At 38.9% G+C, this 19,032-nt stretch overlaps 1 protein-coding gene and 1 long non-coding RNA gene across 4 annotated transcripts in view; one reads left to right on the top strand and one right to left on the bottom strand.

Moving 5' to 3' along the window:
- Window positions 1-19,032, top strand: part of SEC24D (SEC24 homolog D, COPII component) — a 99,791-nt gene that overhangs the window by 77,905 nt on the left and 2,854 nt on the right. For all 3 annotated transcript variants that reach the window (XM_036091788.2, XM_036091789.2, XM_078069180.1), the window contains exons 14-22: window positions 633-749; window positions 1,772-1,942; window positions 2,968-3,064; window positions 3,195-3,340; window positions 4,330-4,468; window positions 5,297-5,415; window positions 10,211-10,390; window positions 13,195-13,386; window positions 15,694-15,783. In XM_036091788.2, the coding sequence (XP_035947681.1) occupies window positions 633-749; window positions 1,772-1,942; window positions 2,968-3,064; window positions 3,195-3,340; window positions 4,330-4,468; window positions 5,297-5,415; window positions 10,211-10,390; window positions 13,195-13,386; window positions 15,694-15,783 (1,251 nt within the window). The remainder of the gene's footprint in view (window positions 1-632; window positions 750-1,771; window positions 1,943-2,967; window positions 3,065-3,194; window positions 3,341-4,329; window positions 4,469-5,296; window positions 5,416-10,210; window positions 10,391-13,194; window positions 13,387-15,693; window positions 15,784-19,032) is intronic.
- On the bottom strand, window positions 13,494-17,035 carry LOC118535464 (uncharacterized). Its single transcript, XR_004917189.2, has 3 exons — window positions 16,294-17,035; window positions 14,642-14,719; window positions 13,494-14,259 (listed from the first exon to the last, which is right to left on the bottom strand). It is a non-coding gene; the product is annotated as an uncharacterized LOC118535464 (long non-coding RNA).

Raw genomic sequence — 19,032 nt, 5'->3', positions numbered from 1 at the left:
CATCCTGCCTGATAGCTGGTTTCTTGTGTCTGTTGTTGCCACAACACTGCTACATTCTTGTGCATTCTTCCTTGAAATACCACTTCAGGTGTAATCTATGCTCACTGAAGGTTTCAAAGAGGGGCTTCTGTTGCACCATGATCCTGGGACTTCTGTTTACTTTCGCATCATGGGATTCACTTGGTCCTGAAAGAGTGTTCTGTAGGCTAAACAAGAAAGTATTTCCACTGTAATACATCCTCTTACTAGTTTTTCAAAGCGTCATGTATAGGGAACTACATTCAAATACTGGCTGTTTCATTCACAACTTGTGTGACTTCGGGCAAATCACTATCCTATCTAAGCCTCAGTTTCCCAGTCTATAAAATGGAGAGAATAGTACTTGCCCAAGGACACAAAGGTTATTAAGGGGATTAAATTATATATATTATATATTTATAAATTATATATAATATAAATTATATATATGTATATAGATATTACATGTAAATATATATATAATTTAATCCTCTCAATAACATATATATAGTGTTTGGCTCATAGAAAATACCTATATTTTAATTTATTTTCTGATTCCCTTAAAGTAGAATTTCCCCACCCAAGACATTTTCTATATATTTTTTTTCTTTTAGGCAGCAGACTGTCCCGGGAAGCTGTTCATCTTCCATTCCTCCTTGCCTACTGCAGAAGCACCAGGGAAGCTCAAAAACAGAGACGACAAAAAGCTGATTAATACAGACAAAGAGAAGGTATTTGTAAACAATGGCCCTTTGAAGTGTCCCTGTGTCAGTTTTTAAAGGGCAGTAAAGAAAGAGTGAAGGTATCCTTGTGTAAGAAAGGGAGAGAAGCTAAATGTAATGCATAAATCCAGGACATTGTATATTATAGGAATATTTTGAATTGCAAATAATTTAAGAAATGTTATATTCCTAGAAAAGCTGATTTCTGAAAGAGTCCTAAATTAAAATAAGGCCTCAAACTTTTTTCATTGTATAATCTGTGTAAGAGACTAGGTGATAAGACTGTTACAGAAATGGCGGGGGGGGGGGGGGGCGCCTGGGTGGCTCAGTCGTTAAGCGTCTGCCTTTGGCTCAGGTCATGATCTCAGGGTCCTGGGATCGAGCCCCACATCGGGCTCCCTGCTCAGCGGGAAGCCTGCTTCTCCCTCTCCCACTCCCCCTGCTTGTGTTCCCTCTCTCGCTGTGTCTCTCTCTGTCAAATAAATAAAATATTAAAAAAAAAAAAAAAAAAAAGAAATGGGAATGGGAGGAGATGCAGGAAGGAGATAAAGGTAGAGGGAGAATGTAGACGGCACCATATAACAACACTCCTGAGACAGGAAGTAGAGGTACCTGATGCTCAAAATGCGCTTTGCTCAAACCCTCTGACAGTATAGCCGTTGCTGGGGGGACAAGTCAGTGGGAAGGGTAAGACTATGGGGTAGGCACCAGCTACTGGCCACATGACACCAGACAGGTTGCCCCACGTAGGTCTGTAAAGGTGAGACAGCAACGTCAGTTTCATTAGCGCTGTTGGAGGATCAGGTAACATTGCTGGCACACGGACATTTCACACAGCACGAGCCTGGCACACTCTGGGTGCTCAGTGAATGGCTGCCGCATTGGTGATGACCATACTTCATTCCTTCAGCCCAGTTCACTTAACTGGAAACAGTTTTTCCTTCATTTTAAAAGAAGTCAACAGAAATTAAAAATTGAAACCAAAAACATTTTGTGGTTTTCCTTTTTCCTTTGTGCCTCTTTTTCCTCAGACACTTTTCCAGCCCCAAACAAATGTCTACGACTCACTGGCCAAGGAGTGTGTGGCTCACGGCTGCTGTGTGACCCTCTTCCTCTTTCCCAGCCAGTATGTGGATGTGGCCTCTTTGGGTCTCGTGCCTCAGCTCACCGGAGGAACCCTTTACAAATACAACAATTTCCAGGTAAAAGCCAGCAACTTGTTCACCTCAGGTTTTCTACTGCCATTTGACTTGAGGCGCTTAAATCATGGGTTAAGAAAGCTATGCCCCCTTGTGGGCAGCTGGCAAATGTAAATGCTGTAACCCATGGAGATGATGTATATGTGATTAAGCAGTTCCTTTCCTACTCCCTAAGTATTTGGCAACAGATAGAGCTCATTTAGCCTCAGAGGTGAATTTCAATGTAAGTTTGCATGATGGGGAAAAATACATTCTATATAAAATTTTAGTATTTTAAATATATTTAAGATACTGTTTTTCAAAGTGACTATGTATTTGTTTTAAATTGTTACGATTTGGGGGGGGGTCCATTCATGATACCCCTCCCTTCCAAGCCTGAATTAAGAGACAGAGTCATGAGAGAGTAAAAATGTGAGCGCCGAACAGACTTAGGTCTGTGGGCAAGTGGGCTTTACCTTTCAGTGTAACAAACTTATATACCCAGGCACAGGGTGGGCACAGTTACAAGCTTCTCTTGTGGACAACTGTACCTTCAAAAGTTACCATATCGAGGGGCAAGAAATGTGTGCCTCCTACAGGCAGGCTGTCTCCCCAGAAAGAGGATCCAGAATAGACTAAGCTATGCCTACCCAGTTCCTTTACTCAGACTTACTACTCAGATACGTCACCTGCTCTCACCTGAGAAGAAGGGGTCAGGGGAGTGCCTCTGACTTATGTACCTATACATGGAAACATGGAGTGGGAATGAGTGTTCCCCCAACATAAATGACAAATGTTAATCATCATCTGTTTTTATTTAGCATCAATAAAATTATTTTTAATCATCTAGCTACATATTTATATTGTAAAATAGTTAAGGGATTTGGTAAGACCAAAGATTGCAAGTGAAGTAAAATTGAAAAAGCTTTAAGAGTCCTTTCTAAGATACCTGGATAAAGTGGGTTTTAATCAAGATTTTTAAAATGAGAATTGTTATTTTAAGTATTTTACTGCCATCTGGTGGGCATTGATCCTACTTTATTTTTCAGATGCACATGGATAGCCAACAATTTTTGAATGATCTCAGAAATGATATTGAAAAGAAAATAGGATTCGATGCTATTATGAGGGTTCGTACCAGCACAGGTAATTTTCAGTTGTACTATTTTCAAGTCTCTGTTGTGTAATTGTTTCATCTTCAAATTAATAACGGACCAGCAGAGAAAATAGTAATAAATTAAATAGGAACAAAATTTCCCTTTTTCCTCATCATTAGGTTTCAGAGCCACTGATTTCTTTGGTGGAATTTTTATGAACAACACCACTGATGTAGAAATGGCAGCCATTGATTGTGACAAGGCAGTGACTGTGGAGTTCAAGCATGATGACAAACTTGGCGAAGACAGTGGAGCCTTAATCCAGGTGATTTAAAATGTATTCCCATCTTTGGTATTTTAGTTTGTTACTGACTGGTCAGTGGGGAGACTAAAATACCATCAACTGAGTTGGTCTCTCTGTAAAGAAATTCAGTTCTATTTCTCCCCAAAAGTCATTAGGCACTCTGTGGTGTATTCTCTGCACCCTGATTTATATATGCTATTTGTAAGAAGTCATAATTGTATGTCATTGCATGAGAGCCCAGCAAACTGTGGTCAGTGTTGTAGGCATGAGCAAACTGCCAACAATGTTCACTTCTTTTAGGCTTTAGCACCCATTCATTCATTTGTTGCATTCCTACCAAATGTCAGACACCTTGTTAAGTGCATTATTATGTTACATGCAAATATAAATAGAATTTGGTTTTGTAGTAAATAAATTTAAGCAGAAGCCATGGAGATCTTGAATTAAAACAAGAACAATTATATCTAATGGTCATAGTTTTCAGATACTAGCATCACCCTTAAAGAATGGAGAGGGGTCGGCATTAAGTTGAGGAAGAACTCTAATGTTTATTTTTTGATCACAGATATTTGAAGAAGTATATACTTGTTTGCATTCTTGAAATGCATATATCAGCAGCATATGACTTAAGTACATCATCAGAGTTAGTTGCATGTTTTTAAGGGAAGTGAGGCTTGAATAGGGCTATGTTCATGAACCTGGAAGTCTTATTTCTGCACCTGAATCCCTGGTAATGAAATCTGAGATATGTGAAAGTAGACTAGCGGTAGATGCAAACAGATACTCATGTGTGAAAGCCCGGTTAAAATTTAAGTTTAAACCAGTGAAGCGCTACATAGAGACCCAGTGTATGAATTGTCATTATACCTCCCTTATTTGTTATTGTTCAACGTGGAAGAATTTAGAGGTCTCTGAGCTGTACACACTGTTCTCTAAGTGTAAATAAAATCAGGCTAGCTTGGGTGGACATGCTGACCAGAAAACATGTGTCCTTGATCTTGCCTCTGCAGTGTGCTGTGCTTTACACGACCATCGGAGGTCAGAGAAGACTTCGGATTCACAATCTTAGCTTGAACTGCAGCTCCCAGTTGGCTGATCTCTATAAGAGCTGTGAGACAGATGCCCTTATCAACTTCTTCGCCAAGTCAGGTAACACTCTGCTAATCCTGTGGTGCAGTGTATCTTGCCTAATAATTCAGTCAAGACTTGTTGGTTAATTGAATTAGTAACTGACAACTACTCTGGTAGCACAGCCTTTTGGTGGGCACATTCAGAACTTATAAAAACAGAGTGCCAGGGAGAATAGTCAGCATTTCTCATTCCAGATTAATAATGAGATAACTCAGTTCAGGCCCACACTATACAGTTTTATTCAAAGTTTCCTTCGGGGGCTGGGGGTGGGTTCTGAGTTGAAATTTAGGAAGGTAATACTTAGACTGTTATTATGGTATGTAAGTATGCCCTCTAGCACCTGGGGATAATGGAAAGGGACTGTCCCTAATGTTGGGCTGAACTTGCCTATCCATACCATGATAATTATGAAATGGGAGGGGCCCGAGTTGGAATTTTCTTTGGTTCCTTCTCCCCTCCACAACCCCCATTTGAGATTCTACACTAAAGTTTCAAGGAAACAGCAATTCAGCCCATAGGCATTCAGGACATCAGAAGATGGCAAATTGGTCTTTCTTTTCTCTGTGTGTAGAGTTCTGTTTATAATATTCTGTGGAAAAATCTGGACCAATTACCTACCTTTTATTAGAGGTAGGCCATTGTTCTCCATTGGGTATATCGTTATACTTAGTAAAATGGAGAACATTAACAACTGACTTTAACATTTTAACACTGTTACTCCTTGCTGGGTGGTCTGAAGATAATAGCAATTTGTTGTTTATTATTATTATTATTATTATCATCATTTGAAGGGATTGATTTCTGAGCCAAGGCTTTGATGCCCTTTTCATTGTTTTGTGCAATTAGCATTTAAAGCAGTTCTACACCAGCCCTTGAAGGTCATCCGGGAAATTCTGGTTAATCAGACTGCCCATATGTTGGCATGTTACCGAAAGAATTGTGCAAGTCCATCTGCAGCAAGCCAGGTGAGCCACTTATTGTACTTAGATCCTAAAGTGTTACAAGTGATACTAAATGTACGTTGTTTCAGCATTTGGCTATTAAAGGTTTATGATGTTCCAGGCACTTAGATGCTGTGCTTAATAAACTATACAACCAAGAAGATTGAGAATGCATTTGGGGAGGCTATGGTCTTTTTACAGCCAACATTAAAAAACTTAGTGGCTTTACAAGATGCATGAACCAAAAAATGTGTGTGCCTATTGGGTTGACAGTCACTACATTATGTATAAATAACAGAATGTTATATGTAAGAAATGTCATAATATAAATGGGATTCTCTTTTGCTTATAAAGATGACTATATGGTTAAGAAATGTGTGTGCTTAAATATCTTTTTAGGCATGTTAACAATTGTAGTTGATATGAGCAAATGGCAGGAATGATTTCTTTATATTTTATAAACATAAATATAATTTCTAAATATTGGAATTCTTTATATTTAAAAGTTAATAATAGGTATAAAGGGTTTTGAAGGAAATGTCTCTGGGTGTCATCTACTAACTTGGAAATTTTAGAAGATCCTTTAAATAAATCTCGTTGAGACTCTTTCGGGTAAAAGAAAAAGAACCTCATGTTCACATTTATTTTTGTATCTGTTCTCTTGTTCACATTTTTCCCTATGTCAGTCAAAGCTAAATGGTACTTCTCATAATTTTATGTTGAATATCTGAATATAGAATTTGGATTGAAAGAGAAGACAGCGACAGATGGGAAAACTTTCTGGTTAACTCATTGTCAGAAGTAGTGGGTACTGATAGGATGTCTGAAACCCCACTCAAAAATAAACCTTGGGCTCCTGGGTGCTCAGGCAGTTAAGCGTCTGCCTTCGGCTCATGTCATGATCTCAGGGTCCTGGGACTGAGACGCGCGTCGGGCTCCCTGCTAAGCAGGGAGATTGCTTCTCCCTCTCCCTCTACCCCAATCCCCTGCTTGTGCACTTGCTCACGCACTCTCGCTCGCTCGCTCTCTCAAATAAATAAATCTTAAAAAAAAAAAAAAAAGCCTTTAGCAGCAGAGATAATGTAGATAAAATCGGGGGGGGGGGGGAATTTCATAATCTGGGTAAAGAAGGAAAATGAAATGCAGTTATTAGCTTGGACTTTTCACAAAAATTCCTTTCTGTGCTGTTCTAAGTGATTAAATTAGCCACTCATTCTTCTGTCTCCTGCGTTGACAATCACATAAGCAGCTCTTGAATCTCTATGTTGTCAGTTCTCTTTATTAGCTAGAAGATGTGACACTTCAGTAACTAAATTCCAATATCAGTACAATTTCACAGTGTACTTGTTTAATTTATACAAAGCCCACCAGGTGCACCTGGAACGAGTCTAATCATGAGCACTTTACACCCCAGTTTTACTGTTTGTTTTACAGCTCTGGAAACATTATTCTGTCTCTGGAGTATCTCATACTTCAGAAGGATTAGTTGAAGGAGAACAGGTACACTTAGTGTCCTCTCAGAAAGTTTATTTGCTAATGTTAAAGCAATTGGATTCAAAGACCTTAAGTTAAAAACAAATCTGTTGCCTATTTAAGGAGAGAAATAAAATCTGTCTGTTCCTTCTGGTTTAGAAGTTAAAAGCTTTGTCTCTACTACTAGATCATCTGGTTATGCAATTTAATTACTTCTGGAGGAAAAACATGATGATACCATATTTTCTTTGAAAAAGTTGATAGAGATTATTCCTGTTCTTATGATGAGATTTTACTTTCTCTATGAACACATTTTCAAATTACATTTCAACTATTGATGCGCTTTAAGAAATGAGATAATTTAGATATCTTAGGATTATCCAGCATGGAGTGGGGAAAATGTAGGGATTATAAGACTTAGTGACAGTAGTATATTAAAATATACCATTACTTAGAAACATGAAATGGCTGGACTTGGGGTTCTCTTCAGAGAATGTAACTTCAGATGTGCTGCCCTCCCGTATTTCACTTGTGAGAAACAATATCTAAAATTCCTAAAGGAATTCCACTCTTTTCCTGTAGAGCCCAAAGTTTCCTTGATCTAAGCAGGACTACGAAGGAGCTGTATACTTGGATTATTTGACACTGGACCTCAGAAGATCTGCTTTTACTGAACTTTCAGAGCCAGGACTAGGTTGAGGCAAGAGAAGCACTTAGGGTATAAAATTTAAGGCGGCACTTACTCTGGAGGTCATATTTTGATGCTGGGTTAAGACCTAAAACTACAAATGAGAGTAAAGCAATGTTTTGAGTTTAAATAAACAAGGTAGATTCTTTTTATTAAATCTAATAACTCACTCTTCTGAACTTAAATATATTACATCGTACAGTGACTTCAAAAGGCAAGTCAAATGCACTTAACTGCAAATAGTTTTTTTTTTTAATTCATTACCATTCTGTCATTTCAAAACTCAGAGAAGAATTCTCTAAATTCAATCAAACTGAACTCGTGAATTTCTACAGCTTCCACACTTGTACCTTTTTTTCCCCCAAGAATGATTGTTATTCATGGAGGAGATCCAGGGAGGTGGGGAAAGATTTATAGAGTCCATCTGTTCCCACATTTTCTTCCCCACCTCAAAAACATTGGCAAAGAATGTCTCCTTGGTTTCTTTCACCCTAACTCCATTTTTTTCTTCATCATCAATTTTCCTCCTTATTTACCTCCTCTGTTTTCTTCTGTCTGCCCCCTTTCATTCAGTCTCTTCTGGTCAGACTTTTAGTCCTATAGGGTCATTGTAGGTCAGGAGTCTCACTCCTTGGTGGCATTTAGGACAACAGATTTCTAAATTGTCTTAATATAACTTGATTAATGAGAAGCAGCCAGTGAAATTACAAGATAATATTTGAAAAACTGTGTGTACATGCTTCTATATGAGAATCTAAGAATATTCTTAATCCATAATATGTAAGACGCCACACTGGTAACTGGCCCAGAAACAGCATTAAGGCCACATGGCTCTGGAATTGGATTATGATCTGGTTCCTACATCTTTTTTTTTTTTTTTTTTAAGATTTTATTTATTTGACAGAAAGAGACACAGCGAGAGAGGGAACACAAGCAGGGGGAGTGGGAGAGAGAGAAGCATGCCTCCCGCTGAGCGGGGAGCCCGATGTGGGGCTCGATCCCAGGACCCTGGGATCATGACCTGAGCTGAAGGCAGACGCTTAACCAACTGAGCCACCCAGGCGCCCCGGGTCCTACATCCTTTTTTTTTTTTTTAAGATTTTATTTATTTATTTGACAGAGACATAGCGAGAGCAGGAACACAAGCAGGGGGAGCAGCAGAGGGAGAAGCAGGCTTCCCGCGGAGCAGGGAGCCCGATGTGGGACTTGATCCCAGGACCCTGGGATCATGGCCTGAGCCGAAGGCAGACGCTTAATGACTGAGCCACCCAGGCGCCCAGTTCCTACATCTTTTGATCATATTTTTCCTTGGTTGAAAAAATAATACAGTAGCATATGTTGTCAAATAAAAACCTTTTATGCTAGAGAAAAAAAGAAGAAGAGTATTCTGCTCTGATGAGGAAACATGCATTTAACTGTCTTTGATTCTCTGAAAAGAGATCAGAAGGAGAGGGGAAACAAACCACAAAGTAGAATTGTCCTGAAATATGTTTGCCTGAACCAGTTAGAAAACTGTCTTACACATTCTTTACTTAGTAGATCATGAGAAGAAACATATGATGTGAAAGATTTAAATGGAGGAATAAATCCTAACGGAGCCTTGGGGAAAATTTTCTTTTCAGGGTGGATTCTGATAAGTATCTATCTTTTCATCATTAAGAGAGAACGCTAAGAAAGCAATCATGAATGTATAGACCAGATATCTAGAAGTGCTGCATTGTGTTGTTATTTGCAGCATCATATTACAGTACGTACAGAGGTCACATAAGCCAAAGTAGGGATGGAGAGAAAAGTACAGGTGGATCAGAAAGACAGAATTTAAATAATTAATTTACTAATAGAAGGTAAAGAAAAAATGAAATTGGGTTCATTTGGTAGTTCTGATATCTCAAATAGGAAATGTAAGAGGAAGAACATGTTTATGATTTCCTATTTTAGTTTATATCTGTAGTGTTGCAACCTCCTTGTTATGTTTTATCTATTTATATATCTGCCATCTCTGATGGACTTTGGCATCTTGTGACATCGACTGTCCCTTATTCCTCTATCGTTGACACTTTGCATAAAACCCATGACACGGTGGCATTCAATATGTGTTTGATGAGCTTATGACTAACCGTGTGAGTTTAAGATGCATGAAGTGCATAAAGGAAGAGATATCTAGTGGGCAGTTGAAAAAAACACTGTTCTTGAACTCAAGAGGTAGAGGTTCGTAACACAGATTAAGAAATACTTTATTTAATTGTATTTAATAAACACGTGTGTGATACTTACCGTGTCCTAGGTACCATTATAAGTGCTTCACAAATTAATAATCATTTAATCCTCCTAACAATCCCATGATCATGCAGGAGATGGGCTGTTCCAGTTTTAGATGAGAAAACCTCAGAAAAGAGAGAATGATTTGCCCAGGGTCACACACCTGTTAAGAGGCAGAGCCGGGATTGCATTCTGCCAAAGCACCTAGAGAAAACTAACTGCTGTTGTTTAAATACCTCGTGTGTTTAAGCACATTTCTGTGCTCTATGTGCTTATATGTGTTATCATTTAATCCTCAACAATTACCTGAAAAACAAAGGTTTTTGTCTTACAGGTAAAGCTCAGGGGTTCTTTCTCATAAACGCCAAGCATATGAAACAAATGTCTTTCTTTTTTCAGCTTATTTTACCAGATTCCATGAAAGTATTACCAGTGTACATGAATTGTTTGTTAAAAAATTGTGTGCTGCTTAGCAGACCAGAGATCTCAACAGATGAGCGGGCATACCAGAGACAGCTGGTCATGACCATGGGTGTGGCCGACTCTCAGCTTTTCTTCTACCCACAGCTTCTGCCAATAGTAAGTACAAGGCAGTGGTGCATTTCCTAGAGGAATCTGGAAGGGAATCATATTTTGTCCCTTTCCATATGTTCTATCTGGAACATTTTGTTCTTAAGAAATTTAAAGTCACAAATGCCTTCAGAATGTGTCATGTGGGACTGAGAGCAGAGGCTTTTTAAGTAAGTATTATGCATCAGCATGTGTTCAGTGTGGCGCTGGTGATGGTGGGGGATTTGAGGTGTTCCTATTCCAGTGAATTGCTCAGATAATTGCTTTTCTTTCCTCATGCCCAAATTGGCAGATTGAAAAGTTAGTAAACAAGTTGGAGCAAGCCAACCTTCAGTTGTTCAAGAAATCTACCTTATAGCATTAAAGGCAACTGATACATATGTATATGGGATCTTACGTGCACACATGTATTTGTTTCCGTACAATGTATGAATGTCTAAAAGTCATCACATTTAATTAGAATGGCTATGATTAGCCTTGACCAAATATAATTAAGGATTTACAAATCAGATATATTTGAGGCCACCTACACTGTGCAAGGGACCAACTTCACGTCCTTGGAGAATTTACTTTGCATGTATTCCATTTATTTGAAGTCAATCCTTGACGTTTTGTATGCCTCTGTGCTCTGCCACTAAGCTCTTTTTCCCTGAGACCTAGCAAGTTCAAATTACAATTGAGGGCTAGAAGAGGGGAAGACTGGTGGCTTCTTTCTAATTCCTATAATGAAGGTCATACTTGGGCTGTCAGTAACAGTACAATCAGTATTAGAAAGAGTTAAATTAGGTTGGAAATTAAAAGCTATTCTTTCAATCAATATGAACACTAGAATTCTTACAAAATGGTTGGTTTTCAGATAAAAATGGATTAGCAACAATCTATATGCCAGACAAACTAGAACTCTAAGGGATAAGAACATCACCACTCCACTAAAATCCTCTTGCCAAGGTCACCGGTGGCCAGCATGCCGCTAAATCCAAAGCACAGTTCTTAGTCCTTCTCTTACTGTTAACAGCATCTGACACAGTTTATTTCTCCCTCTAGGAACACCTTCTTCACTTGACTTCTTCTTGTTTCTCTGCTTCTCTGGCCACTTCTCCTGCCACCTCTGTCTGCTGTCAGAGTACCCTGGGGCGTAGTCCTTGGGAAGCTTCTCTTGTCTATCTGCACTCAACCCTGTGGGGGGCTCATCTGTCCTTTCAGTGTCATTTGTATACTGATTCCCATGCTTGTATCTCCAGCCGGACCTCTGTCCTGAACTCTAGATGTGTCTATCCTGTAGCGTACTGAGCATATCTCGGTGGGTGTGTAATGGGCACCTTAAACCAAGCCCTGAGCTCCTCTCTACACCTGCTCTCCTGCAATCTTCTCCATCCCCATTTACCTCTACTCTCTCTTGCCAATTCTTCAGGTCCAAGCTTGCAGTCACCCTTGGCTGCTTTAGTTCCCTTATGCATCACTTCTTATCCACCAGCAAACATGCCAGTTCTCCTTTCCAAGAATATCTAGGTTCTGACCACTTTCTCTCCTCATCTATCACCACTCAGATTTGAGCATAATCATCTCTCCCATGGACTGCAGCAGTACCCTCCTAACAAGCCTTGAGGCTTGCACCTTTGCCTCTCCAGTCTGTGTTCGGCATAGAAGTTAGAGTGATCCTGTTAAAATAATTATGAGCGCATGTCCCTCCACTACTCAGACACTCTAGGATTTCCCATTTCAGGAAACACCAAATTTCCTACTGCCTTGGCCAGTGCCATCTGTACTAACCTCCTCTCCTGTCTGACCTCATCTTTGTTACTGTCCACTTCCTCACTCTACTCCAGCCACCGTAGCCTCCTTGCTGATCCTGAAACATCTGAGACAGACTCTTACCTTAGGATCTTTGAACCAACTATTCCTTCCATCCTGAATGCTCTTCCCCAGATATCCCCAGGGCGCCGTCACTCATCCTTCAGGCCTACCCAAAGTTACCTTCCCAACAAGCCTTCTTGGACTAGCCTAGTTAAAACTGTACCACCAGCACTGACATGCCCTATCCCACTTTCCTGTTTTTCTTCATAGCACTTAACACCATTTAAAATTCAATGTTTTTTTTTTTATTATGTTATGTTAATCACCATACATTACATCATTAGTTTTTGATGTAGTGTTCCATGACTCATTGTTTGCGTATAACACCCAGGGCTCCATTTGGTACGTGCCCTCTTTAATACCCATCACCAGGCTAACCCATCCCTCCACCCCCTCCCCTCTAGAACCCTAGTTTGTTTCTCAGAGTCCACAGTCTCTCATGGTTCGTCTCCCCCTCTGATTTCCCCCCCTTCATTTTTCCCTTCCTGCTATCTTCTTTTTTTTTTTTTTAAACATATAATGCATTATTTGTTTCAGAGGTACAGGTCTGTGATTCAACAGTCTTACACAATTCACAGCGCTCACCATAGCACATACCCTCCCCAGTGTCTATCACCCAGCCACCCCATCCCCCCACCCCCCACCACTCCAGCAACCCTCAGTTTGTTTCCTGAGATTAAGAATTCCTCATATCAGTGAGGTTATATGATAAAATTCAGTGTATTTTACTTATTTTATTTGTTGCCTCTTATTCCTTCCAAAAAATGGTTAGTGTTCAAGGTAGCTTGAACAGTTACTGTCTAATGACTAGAATAATGCCTGGCACATAGTAGACATTCATTAAATATGCATTGGGAGGAAAGAAGGGAGGAGGGAGGTGAAAGGAAAAGGGGGAGAGAGGAAGAAAGGAAGGGGGAAGGATGGCAGACTTACTAACTCTCCTGTCTTTGCCTGCACAGCACACATTAGATGTCAAAAGTACAACCCTACCTGCTGCTATTCGTTGCTCTGAGTCCCGTCTTTCAGAAGAAGGAATATTCTTATTGGCTAACGGTCTCAACATGTTCTTATGGTTAGGAGTTAGTAGCCCACCAGAACTGATCCAAGGAATATTTAATGTGCCATCTTTTGCACATGTCAACACAGATATGGTGAGTATTTTTTTTCATTGTTTTTGTGGTAATGTACAAATTCTTAAATGTTTTGTGTTCATGTGCAACCACATATTACAAAGTAGAAAAAACAATAAGGCATATAGTTCTTTATAAGAAAGACAATTTAATGCTTTAATGAATAACAATTAGCTGGTGTAAAGTTATTTGTATAAAGTATTCTCAAACAACCAAAATATATGACTTTAAATAGAGATTGCCCAACACTTCCAGATCATTTACTATGTGTTCGTCACTGCGCTGTAAATACTTAAATACATAATCCCATTTAGTTCTCATAACAAATCAGTGAGATGGATATTGCTGTCAACATTTCATAGACGAATTGCTTGAGGTTTGGAGACAAGTTCTTTCAGGTAGTCAGTAGCAGAGGTGGAAAGTGAATTCAGTTCTTATACTCTGTACTCTTCCTGGTGCTGACTTACATATTCAAGAGAATGCAGAAATCTTTCATACGTGTGCAGCTGCAGTCTAAGACTATGTCAGACTGAGTTGCAAAATAATGATCTTACGAAAGCAGGTTATATACCTCTTTGTTATAAATAAGTTATATACTCCTCTCATTACAAAAGAGATTGTGGATTTGATGTAAAATGAATACAAATGACTTTATTTTCAAAGTTCCTTAGGAAAAACCAGCAATTATCATTTGTTTGAGAGTCAGCATTTATTGCAGATCTTATTTATAGATCATCTTTGCATGAGCATCATTGCTAATGACGGTTATTGTCTTACTCTGCTTGGTGGTGGATTTCTTCTGAATTCACATGTAGAACTCAGCAGATAGTTTGTTCACTGAGGCCTCACTGGTTGGATGGTAAGATGAATGAAGTCTAGTTAACTCCCCAATTTCTGTTATGAAGGTAGATACATAATATCTTAGAAGAAGGGACAGGATCAAAATTCCAGGCTAGGTAGGTGGTCAATTTAGAGAGGTGCATATCCATTATGAATGTCAAAAAAATATTTTTAAAGGAATTAAAGGTATCCACATCCCATTAAGAAACTAGTTTTAAGGTGAAGATTTAGAAATAGTAAGATGTTTGCACGTGGTTAAAATTAAGGAATGATTAGAAATGCAATTTTTAAAAAATAAAAAAATTAAGATTCAGTAGGCAAAGAGCTCTGAATCTGAAGAATGTTTATATAAAATCTAAGGGAGCTTCCTCATCTGTCACAATGTATTATTGGAGTAAATGTTAAATGCATATTTGCTGAATCGAATGTTACATACGAGATCGCTGAAGTCTGTCTACCACAAAGCAGCAGATTGGTAGGTTTGTGCTTTTATCGTGTGCCTCCTCTCAACCTCCTTCAAAAAATAAAACAAAAAAACCAAATGTCACTTTCATTAGAGATAGTTGGCACTTCGAAACATATATTTGAAGTATACTTACATTATTTGTTACAGAAAAAGATGTACCTTAATGTCAAAAAAATACACATAGGGGATGGAATGTGAATATTTTATAAATGAATTTTCTGCCTTTTTTTTTTTCAAGACTTCTGTGAAAAATATTGGCCATGATATTTTCCTGAGACTTGTAACTTTGTGGTAAAACGTTCTACCTCGCCTTTTCAATGGCTAAGTCACAGATGATGTATTAACTTGATATCTTTTTTTTTTTTTTTTTTTTGAGAAATAAGCATTAGCATTTTACTCTGTCTTATTGGAAGAAATGAAGTCTAGATCCTTCATGTCCCCTGGAGGCCACATGCAGCTGGATGGTTATCTTTTTTAAACCATTAGCCAGATTTCAGGGACATCTCAGGGGCCACATTCCCCTCAAGAAATCAGCATTTGATGGTTTGTCTTAATTTTGGAACAGTGGTATTTGGATGGCATTTTCTAAACATGGTAATGATTCACAGTCCTGCAACAGATCCACTGAAGGAATAAAGTACATCCTTTTCTCCCATGACAAAGCCTTGCAATAGCCATCTTACAGAGGGATTAAACATCATGGCAAATGATCCAAAGATACTCTTTGCATAAAACATATACTTGTTGTGTCATTTCAGTGATGTATATGTATCAAATTCTAGAGAAGGATGTTTATTTTCAATAGAGTTAATTGGTGGAAATGTATGCCAATAAGAATGAATAATTTTTAGTGCATTTTTTTTTCACATTTTTGGTTTTTAGGTAAACAAACTAAGCCAATAATCAAATATATGGTGTAGAAGGATTTTTTTTAACTTTAACATTCTAATAATCTCATTGCTGCTTCTATCTAAATGTTATCGATTACACTGAAACTTAAACTTTGGTTTTCTTAAATTTAGACATTACTGCCTGAGGTTGGAAACCCATACTCTCAAACACTCAGAATGATAACGAGCATCATCCAGCAAAAGAGGCCATATTCAATGAAGGTAAGAATGAGATTTTATTTTTTCCTTTCTTCAAGTGTTTATTTAAATTTCATTACAGACTTTTTAAATGCATGTCCTATATTTTTATAACATGATCTTTGGTAGAAAACTCACACTAACCTCTAATATATCTACCTACTCAACAGATGCAAACATAAAAAAAAAAAAAATAAGTAAATAGGTATCACCACAGGTTGACCATGGGTTATTTTAGTAATTATTAACTTAGTAATCAAGGAGAACTTCTTCATGGCTTAGTAGCAATTGATATCATTGACAGACTATGAAATGACTGCCGTCAGTGCTTAAAATTACTTAGTTATAGAACTATCATTCAGAAATTCAGAACATTTTTAAAATTTTATTTTTACAACTTTAGATTTGTGATCTCTGAGAAGTTTGCTATCCTAGCCCTTCTAAGCCTTTCAAGCGTTCAAGTTTGAGTAAAAGAATATAAAATGTCTATAACTCAGGAAAATGATGCCTTGTTACTAAGTCCCCGCTACTTACCTGTCTTCCTTCTCAAGCTCAATATTAGAGTCTCCTGGAGTTTGAAATGTACAGATGATGATGATGGTTTCTTACGGTGCTCCTCCCCGCAGAGGTGTAGGACACTCACCTGGAGACAGGCCTCTACAACAGTCAGGGTATTACGGGCCATTTTTCCCTGAAACATAAATGTGATATTAATCTAAGTCAACATCCTTAACTGTGAGAGATAGCCATGCGTACACACATCCACTTGAGGCAGAGCTGAGATAAACTGAACTAATGAAGAGCTTTATAATCTCTAGGATGACGGGGTGAACACAGAACATTTCTACAACTGTTCTCATACCACACAGCATCTACTCGGGTTCAGTTTTAGGGCAAGACCTAGAGAGGGCAGAGAAGGCTCACACTAAATACATTCTTTGTAGGACACTCTCTGAATGCCTTGGAGGCATGTAATGCAATCTAAGGTCTCATGAAACAAAAATTGGAAACCACCGGTACTGAGTGCACAGCAATGATGATCCATCTACCTTTATCCCAGCTGCAGCAGCGGCATCCCCACCACTGCCCCATTTGCAGAGAAAAGGCTAAACATGGAGATCATCCTTGTGCTCAGGAGCCTCTCCTTCCAGGAAAAATAAAACCTGTTTCTCCTCTGCTTTCTCCCACCTGCTCTAATAGTGCATGTTAGCTTTAATAAGTCATGTTAGCTTTAATTATAAAAATATCTGGGATAAGCTCCAAATATATGTGAATAAGAGATAAGCAGTTGCATGTTAAATAATTTTGGCTTGAATATTTAAATCAAAGTTTCTTATGTGCCACTTACAAATGTATCTGCTGTTTATAAGACTAATTTGGCCTTTTCAGGGTACTATCTGTATAACAAATTTGAAAACCTAAAATCTACAGATGTTAGAGCTGAAAGGCCTGTAGAAGACACCTGGTCCAGCCACTGCCTTTCAGCTCCCTCCAGCACCTAACAGATATGAAATGAGGCTCAGAGGACCTCGCTCACTCGGCTTCTGTCTCACAGCTAGATCAGCGCAGATACAGGCCTAGCCCGGCTGCTTAGTCCAGGGCACGCAGCATTATTCCTTTGGCTCTCACATTTGAAAATGGACCACACAAAGGAAATAAAAACACATTATAGAGTCTTTAAATCTCTTTTAAAGAGTCAAGATTGAAGAGGAGAACAAAAACTGGAATGGAAGGGTCAAGAACAGCAAAATCAAATCCAGAAGGCACTGCTGCTTTCTAGGTTATGCTAATTAGCTTTTCAGACAATGGACCCTTTTAGACCTCGTCATTGTCTGCATGGTCTTACATTTGTGGGGGAACAAAAAAAAAAGATTTCTATCACAGGATATCTGGGAAGATTACCGAAATCAGATGTCTCACTGATAAATTCTAGTCCTGCCCTGCTCCAAGTTCTCTGTGTTCCAAGTGTTTGCCATTCTCTTCTTCCTCATGTGTTTTGTAGATTACTCCCCATCCCATTGGCTCCTTCCCAGTTTATAAGCCATTCAAATCTACCTTCACTGAAGCTCCTGATTCTTCAAGATTCTGCTTTCCTTTTATTTCATCTTTCTACAAATTTGTATTAAATACTAGCAATGTACCAGGCATTTTATCACCATACTTCTTGAAAAAGCCATCTGTCAAACTGCTTATATTCCCTTATTCCCATGTCTCCAGGTATCTGAAAGTGGCCAAACAGTTAAAGAAATTGATTCTCAATCCGTTTATGACAATTATAAAATTGAATATTACCTCTTTCGTCAAATTTTCTCTTCTGTCAGCTTTCAAAACGTCATATTCGCATGATGCTTCTTTCTCAACTGACCTTCTTCTTTGGATTCTTTTCGTTTATCTGCCCTTTAAGAAGAGTTGGTGTTCCCCTAAGTTGTATCTGCGGCTGTCTTCTCATTCAGCTCATTCTTTGGGGCGATCCTAATCACTCTCATTATCTATTTCTTATGAGGCAGGCAATGAGAAATGAGAATGGCTTTTGAAGTGATTGAGTCTTTAAAGCACCTTGTACTGTGGCCTAGAGAACATAAACTGGGACTACTTCCCCTAAGCAGCATTGTCCAACAATGCATGGAAGTCAGTTCTTCCATGAAGAGGGTACATAGGAGGCTGGGAGGGATACCAGCAATGATCATTTTAATATTCTCTTCCCACTCTACAAGGCTATGTCCCTCCTACAGAAATGGAAAGGGAGGGGGCTGATACAATATGGATTCCCCAGTCCATCCCAGTATTTTTCTCTTAGCTGTGTGGTCTACTCCTTGAGAAGACCACCAGCATGTCAAGACAGCTAAGACGGCTTGCCACCACTTCATGAATCTGCTTCCTGAGACCTTCCACCATACTTTCTGTGTCACTCTGAGACTAGTAGTGGGTGGTTCAACTTTGTAGAGACTCAAATGGTAGAGCCAGGATCTTTTTTTTTAAGATTTTATTTATTTATTTGAGAGACAGAAACAGCATGAGCAGGGGAGGGGCAGGAGAGGGAGAAGCAGACTCCTTGCTGAGCAGGGAGCCTGACGTGGGGCTCAATCCCAGAACCACGAGATCATGACCTGAGTCAAAGTCAGATGTTTAAGCGACTGAACCACCCAGGTGCCCTGAGTCAGGATATTTGTTATTTTACCTTAAAGCTAAGTTTCTGCCTAGGCTGAAATTCATTTCCTATTCTACTTCCCACCTCAGATCATAGCCAGACACCCTTCATCAAAGGAAGTTTTA

Source organism: Halichoerus grypus, chromosome 3, assembly GCF_964656455.1.
Source record: "Halichoerus grypus chromosome 3, mHalGry1.hap1.1, whole genome shotgun sequence".
Lineage (NCBI taxonomy): Eukaryota > Metazoa > Chordata > Mammalia > Carnivora > Phocidae > Halichoerus > Halichoerus grypus.
The sequence above is the reverse complement of the archived record's forward strand: the minus strand, read 5'-3'. Positions and strand labels throughout refer to the sequence as shown.